The following is a 27,663-nucleotide window of genomic DNA, read 5'->3' as shown; positions in this document are numbered from 1 at the left end:
AATTATATTTCAGACAATGTTAGAGACACCCAGAATAGAGCACAAAAACAACTTTTGATGTGGAAATTAGTATTTGTATCGGAGCACTTATTTTACGTGTTTGAGACTATGCAAAAGTCTCTAGATGGTTGCTATACACGAAAGCTCCGGATGGCTCTTGACATGTGTTGGCTACAGCACATGACAGACGTCGAGCTCTATAATCACCTACCGATGCTCACCACTAAAATCGAGGCGAGAAGACTGCAACTAGCAGGGCACAGTCTACGCCACCTCGAGCTACCTGCCAGCCTAGTCATCATATGGGAGCCCAAGCACGGGAGGATGAACCCTGGGCGCCCTCCCAAGACTATGGTCAACACGCTCCTAGAAGACAGCGGCACGGCTGATGTAGATGAACTGAATACACTGATGAGGGAGAGGGAGAAGTGGAGAGTCCGTCATCGTACCCGATGCCGGCCCCCCCTAGACCTGATTCGAACTAGTAGTAGTAGTAGTAGTAGTAGAGTTTTATGTTGGCAATCATAAACAGCCATTGTTTAGGATATCCATTCATGTAATGAAGCACTTAAAATGTCAGTGGAATTGGTCATCTCTTTAACTTAAAGTTCTCAAGTGAATTAATCATAATAAAAATTTGTTTGCAGTTGAGAAGGAGTAACTTAAGAATGAGATAAGAAAGAATTTCTTCTCTCAGAGGGTTGGAAGTTTTTAAGAATTACTTGACACTGAAAAATGTGGGGATAGAGTCCTTGGGCATATTTAAGGCTGAGACAAACATATTTCTAATCAAGGAGGAAATCAAAGTTTATAAGGAAAGGTCAGGGAAGTGGACTTCAGAAATGTTAAGTAATTTTTAAGGGTTCCAAAGAGATTAACAAAAACATTGTAAGGCAGAATAATATTTTTAAGAGATTGGTCAGGCTGAGACTGGTTTATCTGGAATATTAGAGGCTGAATAGAGATTTAACGAAGGTGAAGATTTAGAAAACTGGGTAGTCTGGCAAACTGGAACTTCTTCATTCAGGAGAGAGGTTGACAAGGGATAAAAATTTAAAGCAATTGGTGGAAGAATATAAAGTGTGTGGAAAAAAAAATTCACTTGAAGGATGACCTTGTTGTTTGAAGGCATATTTAAACATGAAAGCTTAAACCTACAGGCCTATATTAATAAGTAGCAATGTCTTAAAGAGTTTTTTTTTGTTAGCATGAAATTGGAACTTTTGATCATTTTTAATGAACATCCAGTTGCTGATTACTTTAACTCTCCAACCCATTACTCTCCTCCCCATATTCACCTTTGAGATGCATTGGAACGGTGTAAAAGGCCAATGTTATCTTGAGGTACAGCAGCTCATTTTACAACTGGACATAAATAAACCTTCATGATTCATCACTGAATTTGACCATTTCAGATAATCTTGTGTCCAGCATTCAGCCCCCTCTCTTTTTTTGCTGTTTTAGATTTAGTTCATCTTGTGCTTTTTGTGCCACTCCAAACATGACCTTTGATGCTCACCTGCTTTCAGCTGCTGCTATTGCAATCTGCATAATTCAAATTCCCCATCACACCACAGACTTCCCATTCAATTTCTACCCCCTTTCTCAAAAGAATTCATTTTATTTCTACTTTTCCCAGTTCCGATGAAAGGTCATTCATTCAAAATGTTAACTTTGTTACTTTCTCCCCAATCAATTCAGTTAGACAACCTTTCTTCCTCCACTCTCACCCTGAACACCGGTGTGCCTCAGGGCTGTGTGCTGAGCCCTCTTCTGTACTCCCTTTTCACCTATGACTGCATTCCTGTACATGGTTCTATCTCCATAATCAAGTTTGCAGATGACACCACAGTGGTTGGCCTGATCGGAGGGGATGACGAGACGGCCTACAGGGACGAGGTCCAGCACCTGGCCGCGTGGTGTGCCGACAACAACCTGGCCGTTAACACCCAGAAGACCAAGGAGATCATTGTGGACTTCATGCATGCTAGGAACCACGCTCACGTCCCTATCTACATCAACGGAGCTGTAGTGGAGCACGTATCAAGCTTCAAATTCCTTGGTGTCCACATTTCCAAGGATCTCACCTGGTCTCTGAACTTCACCATCCTGATCAAAAAGGCACAATAGCGCCTTTATTTCCTGCGGCGCATCAAGAAAGCTCACCTCTGTCCCAGGATACTGACGGACTTTTACCGCTGTACCACTGACAGCATACTCACCAACTGCATCTCAGTCTGGTATGGCAATTGTCCCATATCGGACCGCAAAGCACTCCAGCATGTGGTGAAAACTGCCCAGTGGATTATCGGCACCCAATTGCCCACCATTGAGAACATCTACCATAAACGCTGCCTGGGCAGGGCGAAGAGCATTATCAAGGATGCATCTCACCCTAACCATGGACTTTTTACTCACCTCCCATCCAGTAGGCACTACAGGAGCCTCCACTCCCACACCAGCAGGCACAGGACGAGCTTCTTTCCTGAAGTTGTGACCCTGCTGAACCTCACAGCACAGCACTAAGCAGTATTGCACCCATACTGTACTGTCTCAGTACTTTTATATTTGTGTGTTGTAGCACTTACTTTTTATTTGCAGTTATTTTGTAAGTAACACTATTCTTTGTATTTCTGGTTAGATGCTAACTGCATTTCATTGGCTTTGTATCTGTACTCAGCACAATGACAATAAAGTTGAATCTAATCTAATCTAATCTAAAATGTTGCCTAACCTTCTGTGTATTCTTGCATTTTCCATTCCTACACATGTTGTTAGCTTCTTAGCAGTGTTCATTTTACATACTTGAAATAAAACTTAAACGAACCTGTTGACAATTCGTACCAGTGGCTGCAGAGCTACTTGCACACTCCTGAATGAGGTTACTTAAGTATTGATCTAAATAATTACAAGCAAACACTTCATTTTCAAAGGACTTAATTAGCAGTAGTGCATAGAAACTGCAATGCAAGTTTTGAAGAAAAGATAATTTTAGCCAATCTACCAACATGCACCAAGTACTTGACTTATTCACTTACTTCACAGATATCGATGCTAGCTCTGATGAATCTTCAACTGAACCTTTCTTGATTGATATCAAGAAAACCCTACCAAGCTGACAAAATAATAGGCCATAGCACCAAGTTTATAGAGTCATACACTCTTTACAGTGGAACAGCCATCAATTGTGCCAGTGAAAGTCTTTGAAGTATGAGGGGAAAAAAAAACTCACTATCTTAAGATATTCTGAATGAAATTTAAGCCAGCAAACTGCTGGATACACATGCCAGCAAATCATGAGACATATTAGTCACGCCATCCAGAGGCAGAATTGTCACTCCAGTCATCCAGCAGTCATTCATACTGATGTTGACAGATAGAAGGCACCACCTTCAAATATATTTATAAACTCCTGATTCACCAAAATTTGACGGAAATCCCATCTAACATGCAACAAGAAAGCAGAAACCTTTGTTGAAGAGGCAGAACAGTGGTGCAGTTGTTGGTGTTGTGCCTCACAGTTTCAGAGACCTGGGTGTAATCCTAACCTTGGATGGAGTTTCTATAATGGTTTATCTCTGGGTGCTGTTGTAGGGTAATGTAATTGGGAGAAATGTAAATAATTCACAACCGCCAACATTGTTTTGAGGTTTCACCTTAACAGGCTGGTCTGACGTGATGACATGGTTAGGTAAAGAACTTTAGCAACTTTTGTGTGAAGGTTCTGGAGTTCAATAAAAATGTTGCAGGTTTCATTAAACATAAAAAACCTCACTTAGTTTTATTTGTGAAAACCAACATGATAGGATGATTCCAGAGTTATGGAATATGTCAGCCAATGCAGTAGCTTTGAAACTGTCAGAGTTTTGAGATCAAAGTGTTGAGGCTGGGTTTGTACGAGCTGAGGCCTAGTTCGCTCTGTGAGAAATCTCTGCGGCTGACACCAAACTCTACTATGTGGTAATTCTACGGTGGTGAGAGTGGTGAGTCTGCTTGAACACCCATCTGAACATGATAAATACTGATAGCTGAAAACTCACCTTTTTCAGACTTTTGGACTATTGGTGTTTCAGTTGCTCTCCTTGCCCAGCCTCAGCGGTGCTAAGCCTTTCGAGCCAATAGACCACATGCTGTCCCTCCTGGAAAATCACCATCCTTGTTTTATTTTTAAAGAACTCTTCATGCAGCAAATTTCTGATCAAGTTTGCATAGCCCTTGCTAATGCACTGTGATGGACCATAGGGAGCTTGCTTAAAATAGCTGATAGTCTACACATAGCTAGGCAGTGGAGCATCATTCCCCTTCCTTTCTCTACTTCAATAAGCCGGGTCAGCAAGGCCTCCAACACACGCACGCTCGTGGCTGCGAAACAGACAACGTCGGGCCTGTGCTTTCACCATTCTCGCTTTGGTAGGAACACTAGGAAATGCCAACTATGTTGCAGTTTCGAAAGCGCCAGGGCATTGGAACATCAGATATCTGTGAACTCCGTGGGTTCCAGCTGCCAGAGTCAGCTACTGTTCATTACAGACATCCTTTCAAGGTGACATTTCCTGCGTGACACAGGTGTTCAAGTGAGTGTGCTGCCAGCATCGCCTATTGATCAGAAGGTGGAGAGCAACAAAACTTCACTGGAGGCTGCTAATGGCAGTGTGACACTCTGTTTCGTTGTGTGACGTTACACAATGGACTTTGTCCTGGCTAAAATGGCTAGATCTCTGCCCGATGCAGATTTCCTGTGTGCCCAAGGACTGTTAGTTGATCTTAAGAACTGCTGGCTTGTGGATGTCAAGGACCCTTGGGTCGTTACCCTGCTCCCCAGTAAGTTCACCACAACGATTCTGTCAAGTGCATGCACCACTGCATGTGAGCTTACTTGACTGCTGGATGATTTCCAAAACCTCACCAAGCCCACATTCTCCACTACAGTCGTAAAACATGGGGTCAAGCACTACATTTCCACTGGACCCAGGAAAGCTGACAAACGGGAGGGCTAAGTTTGCCAACATAGAAAGACTCGGAATTGTATGCCAGTTGAATAGCCCCTGCGCTTCACCCCTCCATATAGTCCCTAAATCCAATGGTGGTCATTGGCCAAGTGGTGATTACCGACGCCTTAATGAGGCCATCACCCCTGCTCATTACCCAGTCCCACACATTCAAGACTTTCCAGCACACTTAGCCGGAAAGTTAATTCTTTTCCAATGTCAATCTAATTAGGAACTACCAGCTGTGCACGAACAGTTGGTCGAAGGTGTGTGCCAGCTGCTTCACCTCTTCAGCCAGCAGCTCCATCCCCCTGAAAGGAAGTATAGCACATTTCACCATGAGCTTCATGGCCTCTATCTGGCTGTCTGCCATTTTCATTTTTTTCTAGAGAGTCACCATTTCACAGCATTTGTTTACCACAAACTGTTCATGCACACGATGGACAAAATGTCAGACCCTTGGTCTGCTTGGCAGCAATGCCAACTGGCCTACATATTTGAGTTCACAACTGATATACAATATACCAAGGGGAAAAATAACGCTGCGGTTAATTGTCTCTCATAGTCAGCTGCTGAGGCCGTACATGGAGGTTGACTATGCTGGCATGGCAGCCAACCAAGTTACTGACCCAGAGGTCTGGGCTTACCGAGCAGCAGTCACAGGCCTGTAGTTGCCTGACATTAAGTTTGGGGAAGCTGGGGTTTCTCTCCTGTGCAATGTCTCAACTGGTCACCCTCACCCCATCATTCCCGCAAACTGAAGACGGACTGTTTTCGACTGCGTACATAACCTCTTGCATCCGGACTGAAAGGCCTCACAGAAACTGGTTGCACTACTTCACCTTAACTTCTGCCATCTCCAACCAAGTATATCTTTCCCTCCCCCTCCCACTTTCTGCTTTCTGCAGGGATCGCTCCCTACACAATTCCCTTGTCCATTTCTTCCTCCGCACTGATCTCCTCCCTGGCACTTATTCTTGCAAGTGCAACAAATGCCACACGTGCCCATACACCTCCTCCCTCACTACCATTCAGAGCCCTTCCAGGTGAGGTGATACTTCACCTGTAGATCTGTTGGGGTCATATACTGTGTCCGGTGCTCCCAGTGTGGCCTCCTGTATATTGGTGAGACCCAACGTAGATTGGGAGACCGCTTCGCCAAGTAACTACGCCCCATCTGCCAGAAGAAGCAGGGTCTGCCAACAGCAGTCCATTTTAATTCCACTTCTCATTCCCATTCAAATATGTCAATCCATGGCCTACCTCTACTGTTGCAATGAGGCCATACTCAGGTTGGAGGAACAATACCTTATGATCCTTCTGGGTAGCCTCTCGAACTTTCAGTAATGCCCCCCACCCTTTCTCCTTTACCATTCCCCATCCCCTTTTCCCTCTCTCACCTTATCTCCTTGCCTGCTCATCACCTCCCTCTGATGCTCCTCCCCCGTTTTCTTTCTTCCATGGCCTTCTGACCTCTCCTACTTTATTCCCTCTTTTCCAGCCCAGTATCTCTTTCACCAATCAACCTCCCAGCTCTTTATTTCACTTCTCCCCCTCCCGGTTTCACCTATTAGCGTGTGTTTCTCCCTCCCCACCACCTTTTAACTCTACTCCTCATCTTTTTTTCTCCAGTCCTGAAGGTTCCAGCCCAAATCGTCAACTGTACTCTTTTCCACAGATGATGCCTGCCTGCTAAGCTCCTCCAGCATTTTGTGTGTGTTCCTTCACAAGCATTATGTTCTATTGGAATCTATGGGGAAAAAAAAACTCCCCAAGTGCAGTTGGATCAGTGGGTTCCCATTTTCAGAGCTTTGTGCTTTCATGCTTAACTCCACTGTCAGAGTACACCCTATGAAACAAAGGCAATGCAGTTTGAGAAGTACATATTTATATAAAATAAACTAAAATCCTGGTGGTGCTGTGTAAAAGACAGGGTAATGTCAATTGTAATGCTAGGAAATACTGGCAATTTCATCCTACAGTGGGACATTATTTTCCAGCTCCCACAAGCACTGAAAACAAAAGATAAAAATAATGAAATGTTAGTATTAAATAAACAGCAACAAATACCTCTAGTGCTGTTTTGAATCGTCCTGCTGCTACCGAATACTTCTTCTGGTGATAGTAAAAGCTTGCATCCTTTAAAGCTTTGGCAAGCCATTTATCCATCTGAGGTGCCAAATTTAAAGCACAGGAATTTATAGATTCTCCTGATTTGGTGACCTCACATGCTGACTGAGCACTTCTGCATTCTAGGGATTCTATAAATTCATACATTATTTGTTGTTCATCAACATAAACCAATTTCATTTCGACATCCATTACACTTTTTAAGGGTACACGACTAAGTGAGTGAATGATTGGTGGGTTCTGATATTCAACTATTTTTGGTTCTTTTTTGTTGATGGATTTTTCCTCATTTTCCAATTTTCTTTTGATCCCTAAACTGTCCAAGGTACTCTTTCTCTTTAGCTTGACTTTTCTTGTATGTGTCATCCTCTGATTCAAATAGGATTCTGGTTTATTGTTACAAGCTTTGTCATTCCCAATAGAAGGTATTGGAAGATCCTCTTCATCATCCAAAGTAATATTCTGAGATAAATTAATAGCACCTGATTCTTCTGCAGTTTTAGTATTGAGAGCGTTCTGATTTCCATCTGAAAATTTCAGAATTGTAGAAGCCATATCCAACCATTGATACCTAAATAAAGTGTGCAAATTTTTAACAATTAGCATTTACGTAGAAATGCACACAATTTTCAATCACATAATTGCATCAGAATCTAATTAAAAATCTTTGGAGGCTGCAATAACAACTTATACTAAAATATACTGAAGATGAAGAGAAATCATAAATTTAGATTGACATTTGAAAAATGGACAATGAAGGGCAAAGATGTCTGTCAATTAAGTCTTTAAACAAAACAAAAATGTGGACCTTGCCAAAATTCCTACAAAGAAAACATTAAGGAGTTTAAGCATGAAGGAGTCCAGCTCCAAATTAGCACAGGATTATGCATAGCATGGAGCTCATTCATGGAAGCAGTGGCCAAACCAGTTAACACATATACAAGCCAGCCAGGATGCACTGAGTGTTGTGTAGTTCTGCAAATTCCATTATAGCATGAGTACCCACAGCTGCAACTGCAACCCAGATGGCTGAAAGCATAGCTTTGATTACTGTATAAGATAAAGGACACTTATGTCAATAGACAAATTACCACACACAGGATTTTCTTCTTCTTCTTCCTTGACTTTTTACGGCAGTTGGCATCCACACTATTGCATTACCGCCATCTTCAGGATTTATTGTCCCTCAATGCCCATTCACTTTAAAGTCATCTTTCCAGTCCCATCGCCCTTAAAAAACTAAACAGCCATTTCCTCCCTGATCACTCTCCCCACATTCCAATAAACCTGTAACAGTGTCCTCTACCAGTCCTATTTTGTGTAATTGTTGTAACATTTGTTCCTTCCCGTGCAAATTTCCTGCATGAAATAAGGATATGCTTTACTGTTTCAGTCTCCTGACATAGATCGCAAAAACCTGTTGGATGATTGCTTATGATGGCCAAAGTACCATTAGGGTTGCTGTGCCCAATTCTCAGTCTACTTATAATTACTTGCTCCTTCCGTTTTACTCCCCTACTTCTTCCCATATCTACTCTGTTCTGAATTGAATGTAAATGTCTTCCTTTTATTGCTCTATCCCAATGCTGCTGCCACTGTTGATTTATCCTTCTCCACACTATGCTCTTCCCCTCTGATTTTGATAGCTTAATATTGACCTCTATAGATCCTTTTTTGACTGCTGCTTTTGCCAGCTTCTCTGCTGTCTCATTTCCCATAATAACCGAATTATGGTGCTTAAGGCTTATGGTGTCATCTACTAATCTCAAGTATTCATCTAATAAGAAGGTAGCTGTTAATGATCAGATGGTAGACCTAATGGAAGAACAGTACTACTCAATGGCGCAACAATTAACACACAGAGGACTACCTAGGCAGGAACTGGTGAGCAATAGGCAGACTGAGGTGAGGGAGGGTGAGTGGGCAGATGGAGTCTGGTGGAGCAGGGAGGTGGGGAGATAATGTCAGAGGATGAGAGGTGATGGTGGAGACAAAAGCAGCAGATTAAAGAATCTGATAAGAAAGGGAGGTAGAGAATGAAACCAGATACAGGAGGGTTTCAAGGCAAAAGGAGAGTAGTGGGGGGAAGGAAGGGGAAAGGAGACCAAATGGATAGAATATGTGGATAATTGGAAGATCAGGTGCTGAAGGGAAAAGCAACTGTGAAACTCTGGGGAGGGTGGGCAGGTGGGAGGTGGTGTGAAAAGAAGGGGATGTGCAAAAATGATCTGAGTAGATCAGGACGTGAGAGAAAGGAACAGAGTGCAAGTTACCCGAAGTTGTGTTGTAGACTACCCAAGTGAAATATGAGGTGCTGTTCCTCTAGCTTGTATTTGGCCTCACCCTGACAGTGCAGGAGACTGAGGGCAGACAGTTGACTTGGGAATGAGGAGGGGAATTGTAATGCATTGCAACTAAGACCTCAGGATGGCCATTCCAAACAGAGTGGAGAACAAAAAAAGAACAAAGCAATTGCCCAGTCTGTACTTGACCTCACCAGTGTAGAGAGGGCTACATGGAGAACACCAAATGCAAGAGGCAAGGTTAGCAGAGGTGCACATGAATTTCTGCTTCACCTCAAAGTGCTGTTGAGATACCTGTATGGTGGAAAGGGATAAAGTATAGGGACAGTTGTTGCACCTCCTACAGTTACAGGGAAAAGTGCCTTGCGATAGAAAAGAATGGATGAATCAGTGAGTCCTAGAGTAGCCCCTGCAGGGAGCAGAGAAGCCTGAGGAGGGAAAACATTACTGGTGCTGGGATCACACCATAGATGGCATAAATGATCAAGAATTTTGCACTGGACACAGGGACTAGTAGGGAGCAAGGTAAGGTCCAAAGGAACTACCATTCTTCTAACAGGGGAGGTGGGGTGAGAGCAGGAGTGCAAGAAAAAAAGATGTCGGCGAGGGCTCCATCAACATCGGTAGGGGGAAAGCCATCTTTCCTGAAAAATGAGGACATTTTAGATGTTCAGCAATGCAAAGTTGCATCCTGAAAATGGATGCAGCAGAGACAGAAAGGGATGACATCCTCAAAAGAAAAAGGGCGGGGGTGTTTGTGTCTAAGTAGTTATGCGAATCAGTCGGTAGTTTGTCTCCTAAGATGAAGACAGGAAGATCCAGAAAGGGGAGTGATATGTCATAAATAAACCGTGAGTCTGAGAGTGGGGGTGAAGTTAATAGTAAAGTTGATAAAATTGATGAGTTCCACACTAGTAGAGGCAGCCCCAATGCAGTCATCAGTGTATTGGAGGAAGAGTTGGGGAGAGATTGCCCAGTAGGTTTGGAACAAAGACTGTTCTACATAGCCAATAAAAAGACACCCTCCTGGGGTTAATATGAGTGCCCATGGCTACACCTTTGATTTTTAGAAAGTGAGAGGAATCATAAGATAAATTGTTCAAGGTGAGAACATGTTTGGCCAGGAGGAACAGGGATACTAACTGAATCTACCTTCTAGAAAGAACTGGAGAGTCAGCCCTAAGGTCTTCGTGATGGGGAATGGCGGTTTATAGTCTGAACATCCATGGTGAAGATGAGGTGGTGGGAGCCAGGGAATGGCAAGTTGGATGTCCGTTGTTCAGAAAGGAACTGGATTAGGAAGAGGGAAGTTGCAGTATAAGGAAATAAATTCAGAGGGGCAAGTGCAGGGAGAAGGCAATCCATTTTGTGAATCTTGGGGAAGAGAAATCTTTTGACGCAATGAGATCCGTGATGATATAGAATACAGTTGGTGGGGTTCATGGTCCAGGGGTTCCTTCCCACTTACATCCAGGACACCTCACATGCTCTCTATCATTTTAACAACTTCCAATTCCCTAGCTCCCAATGCCTCATCTTTACTCAGAATGTCCAGTTGCTATACACCTCTGTTGTCCATCAGGAAAGCTTTTAGAGCCCTTTGTTTCTTTCTAGAACATGGACCCCATCTACTAGCACCCTCCTCTACCTGGCTGAACTTGCTCTCACATTGAACAACTTCCCTATTGATTTCCCCTCACTTTCTAAAAATCAAAGACGTAGCCATAGGCACTTACATAAGCTGATCTAAATCTGCCTTTCTGTTGGCAGCATGAAGGAGTCTTTGTTTCAAACCTACTCTGCAATTTTTCCCAAGTTCTTCCTCTTGTATATCACGGATTGCATCGGTGTTGCCTCCACCAGTACAGAGCATGCCAATTTTAATCAACTTTCATATTAACTTACAGCTGGCCCTCAAATTCACTTGGATTGTTTTGTCTTTAGAGACAGATTTTCCACTTACATTTATTGTTAACCCACCAACTTCCATACCTAACAAGACAACACTGCCTCCCACCTTGCCTTTAATGAGGACTTCATCCCTTTCTCTTAGTTGCTCTATCTCTGTTGCAACTGTTCTCTCAAGATGAGAATTTCCATTTCGAGATATGTGAAATATTCCATTTTTCAGGATACGTAGCCTTCCCTCCACTGTGGCTGGTAGAGCCCTCACCTACAACTCTCCCATTTCTTACACTTATTCTTTCACCATATGTTGCCACAAACAGAGAAAATATCAATCCTTGATTATTATCTGCTCCCTATCAGCCTCTGAATCAAGCACATTATTATGAGTCATTTCCACCAGCTGCAACTCAGTCCCACCACCAGTCATATCTTCCCCTGCCATCATAAGACCACAAGACATAGAAGAAGAATTAGACCATTCAGCTCATTGCATCTGCTTCATCATTCCAAATTGGCTGATTTATTGTCCTTTCAATTCTCTCCAATATCTTTTGATACCCTTACTAATCAAGAACGTATCAACTTCCGCTTTAAATATACCCAATCACCCGCCCTCCAAGCTGACTGTGGCAAAATGGTTCACTTTATTTTCTGCAAACTCCTAAGGAGGCACTGCTGTGCTTTCTTTGTAATTGCACTTACATGCTGGACGAAGGACAGGTCCTCTGAAATAAAAACACCAAGGAATTTAGAGTTGCTGACCCTCTCTACCTTTGATCCTTCAATGAGGACTAGCACATGAACCTCTGTATTTTTTGCTCTAAAGTCAATATTCAGCTCCTTGGTCTTATGGACATTATATAAGAGGTTGTTGTTTTGGGACCACTCAACCAGATTGTCAATCACGCTCCAATATGCTGATTTGTAACCATCTTTGATTTAGCCTTCAACAGTGACGATGTCAGCAAATTTGAATATAACTTTGGAGCTGTACTTAGCCACACTGTCATAAGTGTAAAGCAAGTAGTGCAGGGGCTAAGCACATGGCTGATGGAGATCAGGAGAAGATGTTGTTGCCAATCCAAAATGACTGTGGTCTGCAATTGAGGAAATCGGGGATCCAATTGCACAAGGAGGTATTGAGGCCAAGGTCTAGGAGCTTATTGATTAGTTTTGAGGGGATGATGGTATTGAATACTGTGCTGCAATTGATGAAGTGTATCCAGATGTCTGCATCTTTGAAGTCTGTATGTTCCAGGGTTGAGTGAAGAGCCAATGAGATGGCATCTGCTGTGGACCTGTTACTGTAGTAGGCAAATCGGAATGGATCTAAGTCACTTCTCAGGCAGGAATGGATGTGTTTCATCACCAGCCTCTTAAAATATTTATTCACTATGGATGAGAGAGTTTCTCCCTCTCAAACTGCAGGGTGAATTTATCATATTAAAGTTACTATTTCCTCAGGTTTCCTTTACTTTAAGCTCCCTTATCATATCTGGTTCATTACACAACACCCAAATCTAGAACTGTCTTTACCCTTGTGGACTCAACAACACGCTGCTCTTAAAGGTATCTAATAGGCGTTCTTCAAATACCTTCCGTTGGGATCCAGCATCAACCCTATTTTCCCAATCTACCTGCACATTGAAATCTCATCAGATCATTACCCTTTTTACATGCCTTTTTTTATATCCTTTTGTAATTTGTACCCTTCATCCTGGCTACTGTTCAGGGGCCTATATATAACTCCATCACAGTCTTCTTACCTTTGCAGTTTCTAACTCTACCCACATGGATTCTATATCTTCTGATCCGATGGCACTGTAATGATTTTATTTTTTTTTACCAACAAAGCCATCCAATCCAACCAATTTCTAACTGTGCTACAGGACCATCCCTTTCTTTCTGCAGGGCGCACTCTCTTCATTCATCCTTCCTTGTACCCTGTAAGTATGCTATGAGGAGAGAGTATTAATTGTGAGAAGAAAGATACATTGCCTATGTTCTGTTACAGACCAGATATTAGCAATGAAGAAAGCTGCTAAAGTCTGGGTATACAGAGATATCTAAAGGTATACACTTCTTGAAAAATTGAACATTCCTGCAATATTTTAGTTCTGAACAGACTTGAATGTGAATACTCTGCAATTTTAAAAAGGTACATAAATGCTTGAGTTCCATTTTGAGTAACATGAGGAAGAAAGCGAGTGAATAGGAAATGAAAACTGGCTAGGTATCTTTTTCACCTACAGTGGAAAAGACTAAACAGAACAAGTGTAATTAAAGGTTATCTAGATTAAGTCAAATTGCACCTGAGTTCTTGAAAAAATATTTACTATTTGTGTCCAGTTCTAAGTCACTTCACTGTTTAGTGTTGAAAGCTGTTAACCCTCTGTAACCTCAGAGGAGATTTTCTCGTTCATAATGACTTGTTCTGTGTGAGTGCTGATTTATTCTTGAGAATAATCAAAATGATAAACACTGATAGTTTGTTTTGGACTTAATTCAAAAAGTATGAATGTTAAATGGACTCACAACCTCAGAATGTTTCTTAAAAGTTAACAATTTTTTTGCATTCCCAACCATTATATAGATTTGAATCAACTTAACACGAAAGAGTGTTTTGGTTTGAATTTGGTTACAATTAATAAACTGCTTTTGTGCCGTGTAATCTAAATTAAAATTCATGGCATAGGCAATGAGCTTAGAGCATGGATCAGCATGTGAAATTATGACATTGTATGCATTACTGAGAGCTTCAGGAGGGGCAGGACTGGCAGCTCAGTGTTCCTGGGTTCCATTGTTTTAGACATGATAGAGAGGGAGGGATTAAAGGGGAAGGAGTAGCATTACTAGTCTGAGAAAATGTCGCACAAATGCTCAGATAGGACAGATTAGATAGCTTGTGTACTGAGGCTATATGAGTGGAACTGAGGAATGAGAAAGAGATTGTAGTAATGGGGTTATATTTCAGACCACTTAATAGTCAGTGAGACTTAGAAAAGCAAATTTATAGATCGTGTTTGAGGTGTGCCTTGCAACAGTCATGGGTGTAGAAAGAGTAGAGCAGTAGGCGAAGCACGCATCTTTGAGATGTGCCAGTGTTGATTGTCAGTGAGGAGATGTTACTTCCGATCTGCAAAGACTGTGGTCCCCTGGTGAAGAAGTCAAGGATCCAGTTGCAGAGGGAGGTACAGAAGCCCAGATATTGGAGCTTGTTGATTAGAACTGAGGGTATGATTGTGTTGAACACAGAACTGTAGTCAATAAACAGGAGCCTGATGTAAGCATTACTATTGTCCATGTGATCTAAATCCGACTGGATAGCCAGTAAGGTTGCACCCACTGTAGACCTACTGGGGCAATTGGCAAATTGCAGCAGGTCCAGGTCCTTGCTTAGGCAGGAGTTGATTCTAGCCATGATCAACCCCACAAAACACTTCATCACGGTAAACATAACTGCCACTGGATGATAGTCGTTGAAGCAGCTTCTTGGGCACTGTTATGATTGTTGCTCTTTTGAAGCAGGTGGGAACCTCTAACTGCAGCATTGAGAGATTGAAGATGTCCTTCAACACTCCCAGCAGTTGATTGGTACAGGTGCACCATCAGGGCCTGATGCCTTGTGAGGGTTCACCCTCTTGAAAGGTGTTCTGACATCAGCTTCCAAGACAAAGATCACAGGGTCAGCAGATGCTGCAGGGATTCACACAGGTGTAGTTTTGTTCTCCCTTTCAAAGCATGCATACAAGGCATTAACCATCACAGCTATTCAGGATGTTAGGTTTTGCTTTGTAGGAAATAATGTCCTGCACACCCTGTCAAAGCTGATGTGTATCCAATTCCATTTCTAAAATCAATCAGAATTGTTTCTTCACCCTTAAAATAGTCATCTGTAGATCGTAAGTGGATTTCTTGTATAGTTCTGGATTACCAGTCTTGAATGCAATAGATCTAACCCTCAGCAGATTACAAATCTCCTGGTTCAGACATGGTTTTTGGTTTGGGTATGTCCAGTATGTTCTTAAAGGCACACGCTCATCCTCACATGTCTTGATGAAGTCGGTGACAAATGTGGTATATTCATACAGACTCAAAGATGAATCCCTGAATATGTCCAGTTCACTGAGTCAAAGCTGTCCTGTAAGTGCTCCTCTGCCTCCCTGGACCATACTTTCTTGGTCCACACCACTGGTGCTGCAGTCTTTAGTGTCTGCCTAAATAGTACACTGGAAGTAGAAGTACAGCCAGATGATCGAACTTTCCAAAGTTCAGGCGTGGGGTGGTACGGTAAACATTCCTGATGGTAGTATAACAGTGGTCAAGTGTGTTGGGTCCTCTGGTTCCACAGGTGATATATTGGTGGTAGTTGTTCAGAGACGTCTTCCAGAAGGCCTTGTTGAAATCCCCTGCAATGATAGGGAAGGCATCAGGGTACACAGTTTTGTGCCTGCTGATTTTGTTGCTTAGCTCCTCCAGAGACTACCTGATGTTGGCCTGAGGTGGAATGTACACTGCTATCAGGATGATGAGAAAACTCCTTTGGCAGATGAGATGGGTGACATTTGATCGCTAGATGTTCCAGGTTGGTTGAGCAGGACTGAGATAGAACCACCACGTTTGTGCACCGTGATGAGTTAATCATAAAGCATACTCTACTTCCACTGCCTTTAAAGAGTAAGCTGTCTTGTCTTTGTGGAGAACTGTGAAGCCATCAAGCTGCAGCACTGTGTCTGAAATGGTGGCTGATAGCCATGTTTTCGTGAAGCAAAGTAGACAGCAGTCCCTGATGTCCCTCTGGTAGAGCAATCTTGCTCTGAGGTCTTCAATTTTATTTTCCAGAGACTGTATATTCACCAGCAGATAGTTGCGAATGGGGGTCCAAGACCTCTGTGTTTCAGTCATATCTGTAGACTGGTGTGATGTCCCCGCTTCTGTCTTCTTAAAGGGAAACTGCACTCACGACCCAAGTCTGCCATCTGAAGTTTGTCGATTTTGAGTATCAATATAGTTTTTAAACATCTTAAAGGTGGTGCTGCTTACTGTAGTGCCCATGCCTATGACTGTGGATTTCAGCTACAGTAGTGCAAAACGGGTACATTTGATGATTCCCATCGGAGTTGCATGCAAAGCATTGCCGCTTATTGGCGTTATCTTGGTATATGCTCTCATCTTGCCTAGGCAACAGACTTTGATGAAGGAAAGGCAGTGGATGTTGTCTACATGGTCTTTAGCAAAGTTTTTGACAAGACCCCACATGGGAGGATGGTCAAGAAAGTTCAGTTGCTTGGCATTCATGATGAGATATAAATTTGATTAGACATTGGCTTCATGGGAGAAGCCAGAGAGTGGTAGTAGACAGCTGCCTCTCTGACTGAAGGCCTGTGATTAGTGGTGTGCCACTGGGATTTGTGCTATGTCTGTTGCTGTTTGTCATCTATATCAATGATTTGGGTGGTAAATTGGATCAGCAAATTTGCAATTGACATCAAGATTGGGTGTAGTGGACAGTGAGGAAGGCAATCAAAGCTTGCAGCGAGATCTGGACCAGCTGGAAAGATGGGCTGAAAAATGGCAGATGAAATTTAATGCAAACAAGTGTGAGCTGTTGTATTTTGGAAGGACAAAGCAGGGTAGGACTTACACAGTGAGCAGTAGGGCACTGAGGAATGTGGTAGAACAGAGAGATCAGGGAATATAGGTCCATATTTCCTTGAAAGAAGTGTTACTGGTAGGTAGAGATGTTAAGAGAGCTTTCGGCACATTGGTCTTCATGGGTCAAAGTATTGAGTACAGGAGTTGGAATGTTATGCTGAAACTGTATAACAATGTTGGTGAGGTCTACTTTGGAATATTGTGTCACCTACCTACAGGAAGGATATCAATAAGATTGAAAGAGTGCGGAGAAATTTTACAAGGATGCTGCTAGGACTTGATGACCCGAGTTATAGGGAAAGGTTGAATAAGTTAGGATTTTATTCCCTAGAGTGTAGGAGAATGAGGGGGGATTTGATGGAGGTATACAAAATTAAGAGGGGCATAGATAATGTAAATGCATGCTGGCTTTTTCCACTGAGGTTGGATGAGACAACAACTACAGGTCGTGAGTTAGGGGTGAAAGGTGAAATGGTTAAGGGGAATATGTGGAGGAACTTCTTCATGCAGAGGGTGATGAAAGTGTGGGACAAGCTGGATGCAGTTTGGATTTCAAAACTTAAGAGAAATTTGGATAGGTACATGGATGAGAGAGGTATGGAGGTCAATGTTCCAGGTGCAGTTCAATGGGACAAGGCAGAATAATAGTCTGGCAAATACTAGATGAGCTGAAGGGCCTGTTTCTATACTGTAGTTTTCTATGACTCTTTGGCGAGCTCATCCATCCAGTCTCCCAAATGCTTATCTGTAAGGAGGGGCTGTGCATATATCAGGCATTTGTAAATTGGGAAGGACCTATATTCACTGTCTCTGCTGCAGCAATCATACTTAGTCTAGCGCCAGAGTGGCAAGTCCTAACTAGTCTGCTGTCACAGGCAATAGTTATATTCTACCTGCTGGTGCCAAGAAGGGGAATATGAATTAATATTTCGCAATATGCCTTGGGTATTTGATTGTCATTGTTTAATAACTATCAGTGCGTGGAAGTTATAAGATTTAAGTAGAGGTTTGGAGTAGTGGTGGACCACATGAATGTTTGGTGGACTGTTCATTAATGGAGATCACAGGTAAGGCAAGTGTCTGGGGTATAAAATCAGTGATGCATTTAGTGGAGTTGGAACTTTGAGGTTTTCCACTTACTTTAATCATATGTGCATTTATTAAAGTTTTTTTTGCACTTATTCACATCCTTACAATCTAATTCCTTACATTGTCCTCACTTGACTTCCTCCCATCATCATTTGTTTGTCACGATTTCTGGTCCCGTATTGGCAAAGAATTCACCCCTTTTATATGCACACATACTAGGTCAAGCAGGAGCATATTACTTGTAATGAAAGCACACATTTTTTCTCCAAAATCCATACTACGTCCCTGAATATTACCAATAAATACATAAATTTAGAAATATACTTTTTGCAACTGGAGGTTTGGTAACACGAAAGATGGCTAGTAACTTCCTTTATGAAGCAGCATTTGTAACAGATTTTGGCACAGTTTCTGATAAAAATACAATTGTGACCTGTGCATTTTGTACTCAAGCAAAGGTCACAATTATCAAATCTGGATGGGAGCACAAACTTTGCTAAAGAAAAAAAATCCTCAAAAGTACTTTTTCCATGCAATGGGAAGACAGATAGAAGAAAACCAAAGCATTAGGTTTAAAAAACACTGACTAAATATTGGTCATGTTTTCCTTCAGTACTAATCTGTTACCAAATAGGCAGGACACAAAAAGATAATGGGCCTTGGTTTCTTGAAATTCTGCTGAGACGTTGAATGAGAGGAGACATAATAGAAGTGTTCAAAATCATTAAGGGTATAAGTAAGGTGGATGCCAGTTGCTACTTCAAAATTAATCCATCATCAAGGACACAGGACCAAAGGTTAAAGGGCAATTTCAGACTAACATCAGGAAACATTTCTTTATACAGTGAGTTGTGGATACATGGAACCAAATACCCAGTTGTGTACTTGAGAATAGTACCTTAGAGACTTTCAAATCTAATCTTGATAGTTATTTCAACACACCATGTGAATAGGAATTTGGTAAGCTTTGTTGGGCCAAATGGCCTGTTCTTTTCAAAAACTTTCTCATGTTTCTATTGGTGAGCATTTCTTTCTAGTTAAGATGCAATTTTATAGTTTATAATTGTGAAATTTGAACAAAAAAGCTTGAGATAAAAGTCGATACAGATACATGATATTTCTCTACTTAAAAAATTGGTCATTATGTCTAAACTGCAAGTTCAAATGCCAGCACTTACTGTAGATCTATACAAATGTCAATACAATTTTCAAGTTAAACGGTGAGAACTCAGGTGAACACCAAACATATTAAATCCTGTACAAAAGACTGCAGTTGCTGAAAATTTGGAGCAAACCACACAAACCGAACCACAAAAAAAAAATCTCCTTCTTAATCCCACCCTCCGCCACCTCCAGTTTAAATTCCATGCGGAATATTTTGGAGGATCAAGAACCAACAACCAAGAACCACAAAATGCTGGAAGGTCTCAGCAGGGCAGACGGCACTTTTGGACGGAAATGAACGGTTCACCTTTCGGGTCAAGACCACGAATCAGGACGAGAAATAAAGAGGGGAGAAGCTGGTACATTGAGTTAAATAATTCAATAAAAATGGAGACTATACTTTTCTACATTATAACACAACCATGTATCACAACAGACAAATCCTTTAGTTAATTTAACATTAACTATATGTCATTTCTGTATAGTAATTTCAATTCATAAAATTGAAGCGTAGTTTTGGAGCCTACTAAGCAGGGTAATGATTGTCCAGAGAGCCGACACAACAGAACAGTTCTTGAAATGACAGATGAGTTCTTAGCATTGCCTTTGTAAGTGTTGGGTATACTCACTTGTAATAGTAAGAACCACGATCCTCTCTTAAACGCACTAGTTACTGCAGCCAGATATTTGACGATGTACTCCACTTCCTGCCGTGTTTGAATACAAACAGTTTGTGACGCGGAGGCCCGCGCGCTTCCCTCCAAGTCGCCGTCATGACCTCGGGCCTCAGCTAAATTGTCTGCTTTTTGCATTTGACGGACTGTCTGCACCCCATTGCCGCAGACGTATTACAGATCGCTCTGACTCCCCCCCCCCCCCCCCGTTTTGACATACGACAGGAAAATGCGAGCATTAGGAATGATCCAACATATCTTGACTCAAGAAACTCCAGCTGAAGGGTCATCGACTGTCCATTTTCCTTCACAGGTACTGCCCAATCCGCAGAATACCTCCAGCAGTTTGCTTTTGATCCAAGTTATCCAGTAGGGCTGTTACTACCTGACTGGCATGAACTGCTATTTATTATGCGAACTACTGTAGAAAGGAGTTAGAATTGTCATCGTGGATTGTGAAGACGATTACATTGCCTCTCATTAGGTTGCATGCATACTCCTACCTCAGCAGAATGAATACATTCATGATTAAATGAGTTATTGTAACTGTCAAACTTGCAACTTCCACAGATATCAAAACAAATCTCCCTGCCTGTACAACAAAATACAACCGCGCGTCACAATTCGGATCCTAGCAGAAATGTTTCTCCGGCGAGGATAATGCAGCTAATTCTGAGGAACTCCATAACCTATATTTGAGGTATGTATGGTAGTTCTACTATTTCTCTGCGAATCTTCCTCTGCAATTCCATTTTGGTGAAAAATTGCCAAAGAACTGTATTACCTCAAATGGGTATTAAACTCCCCAAATCATACACTTAAAAGTTACCTAGAAACAAAAATACAAGTAGAACGAAGTAAAGGACTACCAAGTTACCTGTGGGCTTTATGCCAGCCATTCAGAATTACCTGAGGGTATGCCTGCAGCCCAAAGTTTTATGGAATTTTATGGTTGGGGAGAGAAATGGTTTCTAATTCTTATTTTTCAGATATAAGATAATGATCATACCCAATACCATGATCCCAACATACCTGAAATTGCAAACTGAATTATCAGCTTTCAGCAAACTGAAATTCAGCTACTTTACAGGACCAGAGGCAACATCTATTTCTACAACACACTCACTTTCAAGATTACAAAGATGCAGCTTTTCTCTAAAAAGTGAGCCACTTTTCACTAAATGTCAGTTTCAAAATTAAAAGTGTGACATTTTGAAACCTGCCAGTTATGATGTTTTTTTAAATCCCAGTCGTGTTTCTATAAGGGACATATCAGAATGGGAATGGGACGTGGGATACATACCAGAATAGGAATGGGACAGCCTCCTCTACTGTAAAGATGAAGCCACACTCAGATTGGAGGAACAACACCTTATATTCCGTCTGGGTAGCCTCCAACCTGATGGCATGAACATTGACTTCTCAAACTTCCACTATTGCCCCACCTCCCCCTCGTACCCCATCTGTTATTTATTTATTTATATACACACATTCTTTTTCTCTCTCTCTTTTTTCTCCCTCTGTCCCTCTCACTATACCTCATGCCCATCCTCTGGGCTTCCCCCCTCCCCCTTTTCTTTCTCCCTAGGCCTCCTGTCCCATGATCCTCTCATATCCCTTTTGCCAATCAACTGTCCAGCTCTTGGCTCCATCCCTCCCCCTCCTGTCTCCTCCTATCATTTTGGATCTCCCCCTCCACCTCCCACTTTCAAATCTCTTACTAGCTCTTCTTTCAGTTAGTCCTGACAAAGGGTCTCGGCCTGAAACGTCGATTGTACCTCGTCCTAGAGATGCTGCCTGGCCTGCTGCGCTGACCAGCAACTTTTATGTGTGTTGCTTGAAATTCCAGCATCTGCAGATTTCCTTGTGTTTGAGAATGTGAATATTGGTTCTTTCATTCTGGTGAGAGTCATATTTCTGTGACTGGAATGTTGAATATTTCACTCTCCTCTTGGTTGTATGCAGCTGCAGTCAGTACACCACAGCAGCATAGTGGTTAGCATGGTGCTATTACAGTTCACAGCATTGGAGACCAGAGTTCAGTTCTGGCGCTGTGTGTAAGGAGTTTGTATGTTCTCCCTGTGACTATGTGGGTTTCTTCAGGCTGCTCTGGTTTCCTCCCACAGTCTAAAGATGCTTGTATGTTAACTGGTCATTGTAAAATGCCCTGTGATTAGGCTAGGTGAGTTGCTGGGCAGCATGGTTCATTTGGCCAGATGGGCCTGTTTCACACTGGCTCTCTAAATAAATAAATAGGTAAAGGAAATTGCAAGTCATCTACAAAACATATCTTGAACTAACAGAAGCCAATCTTAATAAAAAGTATGACTTTTTTAAATGACTTATCAACTACTTCTACAATTTGGAAATATCTGGCAATCACTAGGCAGAATGATATTTTCTTTTATAAATATTAGCCATCTTGTTCCCCACAAACTCTGTTCCTTGCTCACCAAAAGATGCTCTCCATTGATCGATATTTCATGTTGAATTCAGGAGATTTGCAAAACTTCCAGCATTTCTGTCATCTCTTTGAAGACCAAAAGAACCCTGTAGAAAGTTTATCACAGAATGTTTGAAACAATGTAAAGTTGCTAATTATAGCAAAGGTGATAACAGACTTCTTCTTTTTTCTATAAAAAGTGCATGGAAGTTTTCAAAATGCTTCCCTATTTCCAAATACACTGATCTACAACTACATGCCATCTCTGGAAGTGTGGAAGGGACACTTCCCAAGTACACTTGGATTAATGATGAGAAAATCAATTTGAGTTTGACCTGTCTGCTCAAATGGATGGCTAGGCATCAATAATAAAAATAGTGGGTTTTACTTCAATATTTTGTGATCAGTTAGTTCTTGTGATTCACCAGTTTTAAGTATTGAGAAGATGGTTGCATCAAAGAAACATAATTGTAATCTGATATCCAGAATAACCTGGTGAGGAAAACATCCAACTGCCAAAGACTATTAAAATGGAAATATTTATTATGGTTTACACAGATGAAGATAATTTCAATGCATTGGATTATCTCCAGATAAATGGCTATATATAAGCAAAACAAATGGGATCATCTGACTTGTAGAAAAAGCCCCATGATAACATATTTTTCTTTCTTTCTTTTTAAATCTTTTTATTAATTTTCCAAAATTATAAACAGAATAACAATATTGATACAGAGAGATTGGAATAATCTTATTGTTGATAAACATGTCAAAAAAGACTTCAAATAACACAGGTGTAATAGATTTCCAAACTCTTCATATAGTTAATCATAGAGAAAAAAGAAATAAAAAGAAAAAAAATAATGCAAAGAACCCCCCAAAGAAAACTAAATACTAAACCCAAAAAGAAAGCAAGTGGAACAAAACAAGGCTAGACCAGCATCTTAAATCGAATACATTCAAAATGTCATCAACTCCGCTCCTCTATTCATATATTTTAAGTTAATAAGAAGGATTCGGAAAAGGTCAAATTACATCATATGAAAATGTTGAATAAATAGTTTCCAAGTCTCTTTAAATTTAACCGAAGGATCAAAAATGTCACTTCTAATTTTTTCTAAATTTAAACATGATATAGTTTGGGAAAACCATTGAAATGTGGTAGGAGGGTTGGTCTCCTTCCAGTTTAATAAAATGGATCTTCTGGCCACTAAAGTAACAAATGCAATCATCCGACAGGCTGAAGAGGATAAAAATCTATGTTCTGTCTTTGGCAAACTAAAAATTGCTGTAATAGGATGAGGTTATAAGTCAAAATGCAAAACTGTTGAAATAATATCAAAAATATCTTTCTGATAACATATTTTTGAGGACTTTATATAATACAGGATTTAACATCTTCTCCATGCAGATAACTGTTGCTGACCACTAATTGTGACAAGACTGTCAAATATCCAGAGTTACTTAAGTACCAAAGATATCTATCACTGCAGTCCTCTGATAGATTTTCTCAGCATGTCCATAAGTCTGTAAACAAATATTGTAAATTCTTGATTAAGTTGTGATAAGTTAGTATATCTAAATATCTCAGTCTATACATATAATAAGTACTTTAGAAGAGTGGTTATTGGTAATACACATGATTAATGCAAAAGATTAATATTACATTTATGAAATTAATTGGTCATTAGTAAATTGGATAAAAATAGCTTTATTAGCAAGCAGATGGCGGTGATACATAGAAATAGATTTTTATTTTAAAATCATGATAATGGAACTTATTGTATTTCCTGTCTGCCTCTACTCTAGCCTCTTTGAAATTCATCCTTTTAATATATAAAATATATCCAAGGCATATGCAGTATCTTATCTGTAATTACCTGATAAATCAATGTTTATTTTGTGAAATAATTATCACACAAAGTGTGTTGATAAATGGCTTGTAGTCACTGATGTCACCAAAATGATTCAATTTAATTTTTTATAATGAGTGAATTCCAAGTGTTAACATTCTTTTGTTTCTCATGAAACTGACTACCCTTCGAAAACACTAAATTGTTACTAAGCTGTTTAGGGATTCTTGATGTAAAATAGATTAAATAAATACAACAATTCCTTTTAGTTTATTGCATCACATAATGCAAGATGATGAATTTCTTCCTGCTTTCACCTTGAGTCTCTTTCATCTTCTTAATATCCATAATGCAGACACTTTCCCCCAATATACAGTGTCCATCTATAATAACTTATATCTACTATGTTTATCCAGGTATCAATGTGCAATCTGAAAATCATATTACTTGTTTTTCAATAATTCACCTTTAATTTTTTTCCTCAGTAAAGCTAACCATGCACAATTATTTTGAAAATGTGCTGACTTTTTTCTTGATTATTACAAGTTATTAAAATTTGCTTAATTTATTCTATCGTTTTCAAGATTATTATTGTTTGCTCTTGAAATTCAATAACTCATATGTTATAATTTTACCTGCTTCAACCAAAGTTTTTGGCCTTTTCAACTTTTAAGTCTTTCATTAATTTTTCCCGTTTTCCACAAATCCCCTCTACATTCTGCCTTGACTGTATAAAATAATGCAATATTGTTTTTGTTACAATTGGACATAGCCTCTTAAAATAACGTGGGGTCAAATTTTTCATCTTTTTCTATTGCCTGAAAATGTTCTTTATATAGATTTGAACCCAGTCTCTGAATTCCATGCAGCAACTTTCTATATCTACTTTTCCAAGATTTACTGGCATTGGTTTACTTGGGTAAGCAGCATTTCTGGTACTTGTTTGAGAAATGCCTTCGTGTATCACTATTTGATAATAAGGCTTTGGGTTCCAAGTGTTTCACACGTTTATGTAAATAAAATCTCTACATATAAAAACCTTCCTACTGAGAACTGGTTTCTCAGTTTTGTCGATATACAAACCTGTTTTTCAACACCAGTTTTCTTTACGGTTATTTCCCACTCTCTCTGGGAATCCCACCTTCACTTATTCCCTTTATCCATTTTAACTAAATGATCGCATTACCGTGCGAAACTGGCAGACACTTCTAAACCATTCCACTTTGTTCTGAAGAAACGTACCACCACGAACGAGACGTTATTTCTATTATACCAAATGCTGGCCAGGTATTGATGTGATTAACAAAGAAATATTACATATTTTAAGAGAGACACAGTCCAACAACCAAAAATGTTACTTGTCTAAAACCGTGAAAAATGCTGCAATTATCAGTAAACTTTTTGTGACGTTGCTAATGTTGACGTCACCACTGACGTTGACGAAGTACCTTAGTGTTCCCTATGTTCATTCTGCTACTCAAGGCGGAATTGACATATAGCCAACTCAGTGAAGTGAAATTGAACTAACGCTGGACTTGAATTAATGCAACTCAGGCGGAAAGGGTTCGATTCGGCATTCTTCTTGAAATCCCATGTATGGGCTTTTAAGATTTTCTTTCTACAGCTGCAAACGTTTTAATTGAATTTGAGCATGGAGGCAAAATCAGAGAAGGATAGATTGTATGGGCATCACAGAAAATACAAGGCGCAATTCAGAATTGAATAGCTCCAGACCGCCATTGGATTTCTTAAGGCTTTCCGCTGTCGATTGATGAGGGATTAATGTAAAAAGACAAGCGAAGAATACAGGGACATTAAAAACATTTATTTTAACGATAGGATATTATTTCTGGATTCTGTGGTAGCAGTGGCGATGTTTTCGAAATATGTTTGAATATTTTGAAAGGGAGGGAACATGATTACGGCTCGGGCAGAGAAGTGCCAAGCGTCGGTGGGGAAAAAATGAAAGGTGTGTGTTTCGGTTCCTGGAAGTGAAACCACATTCCAGATAACGGCCTGGACCCGAAAGGTCGAGTGCCCATTTCCCTCCACAGATACTACTTGACCCGCTGACATCCTCCACCGCTTTGTTTTTTTTGCACCGTTTTCAAAATAGTCCTCGAGGAAATCATGAAAACTTTATTTGTGGTAAGTTCCAGTGATTACAATCTTGGTTGTTTGCGACTGCCGGTTTTAACTTTACAATTTGATTCTCAGATTTAACGCTACCAGGTTTCTGAGGAAAAAGGTGCAACTTTCATTTCCTAAGGCAGAACCTGATAACCACAAATTCCAAGTGATTATTCCTAACCCATGGTTATATATACACTCACAAAAGAATGTAACACTTTCAAAATATCATGGTATTACACTGGAATATAATAGTGTACATTGCAAATATATAACATTCTGGAGGTTTCGCACCAGTGAATTATGAAAAGTTGGAATGGGTCGAATTGGAATAGGTTATTTATGAATACAGTATTCAAGAATATCTTGGCAATTCTATCTCCTGTGTGTAGAAACGTATAGTAACAATATTTCATATTTCTTAATGAACTTCTGTCTTTACCTTATTTGTATTCATTTTTTATTATCCTTTTTCGCCAATTGTAACTTCACTCTGAGAACCGCTGCTGGATCCAATGTGCATATTTTAACCAGGAAAGATCGCTTAGGGTGGAATGAAAAGCGGAGAGTTATAGCTCAAAAAAAGTGATAGCTTTGCAAAAAAAAAAATGACCAAAGCAATTTTTCTAGTGCTGGTTTAATAATGCGTGGGTTGCCTCGTCTTGTCCTGAAAGTGAATGCATAGATCACCATTATATAGCCATTCGGCGGTAATTGGTTTTGTATTATGAGTCCTGAACTTACTGACATTTTAAATATTACATTTATAGCATGTGGACGACAACTTACCTGGGTTAAACTATCTGTTCCTAAAATTTGTCCGTGATTTTCTAATTACTTTTAAAACAAAAACACGTGTACAATGCAGCCAGGTTTTCGAAACATTCTCATAATTGAGAGGGTTGCTGAAAGGTATTGGGCACCCAATTTTAAAATACTGAACGTTGTTTCCTTCAGGCGAAAATTACGAATGGTTGCCTGGCGGATTTAGGACCAGCGATAACGGGTGATTATAATAAAATCATGACTCTCAGTTATTTTCATAATCTGAACTCTAATATTGCAGAATATTAAAGAAATCTATACTATTTCAAGGAGTGACCATCAGCGTAACGAAGTACAAGATAATCCCTGAGCCAGTAGGGTTGGTCGGTACCATCGGAGGGGAATAATGCTCATAGTGATTTTTGGCAAGGTAGACATCTCTAGAGTTAGAAAATGTGTGACAGCATTGCACCAGTGGTAGCTTTATTACCTTTTGTATGTATTCCATATTAACATCAGTACAGCAGAAAATGTTACCCCACCCCCAAAAGGTAAAAAAAA

The 27,663-nt window shown here is 40.5% G+C and overlaps 1 protein-coding gene across 1 annotated transcript in view; it reads right to left on the bottom strand.

Annotated features, from left to right (window-relative positions):
* Positions 1-27,663, bottom strand: part of LOC140197023 (spermatogenesis-associated protein 16-like) — a 123,741-nt gene that overhangs the window by 77,346 nt on the left and 18,732 nt on the right. The window contains exon 2 of the mRNA XM_072256958.1: positions 7,059-7,689. Within this exon, the coding sequence (XP_072113059.1) occupies positions 7,059-7,689 (631 nt within the window). The remainder of the gene's footprint in view (positions 1-7,058; positions 7,690-27,663) is intronic.

Source organism: Mobula birostris, chromosome 4, assembly GCF_030028105.1.
Source record: "Mobula birostris isolate sMobBir1 chromosome 4, sMobBir1.hap1, whole genome shotgun sequence".
Classification (NCBI taxonomy): Eukaryota; Metazoa; Chordata; class Chondrichthyes; order Myliobatiformes; family Myliobatidae; genus Mobula; species Mobula birostris.
The sequence above is the reverse complement of the archived record's forward strand: the minus strand, read 5'-3'. Positions and strand labels throughout refer to the sequence as shown.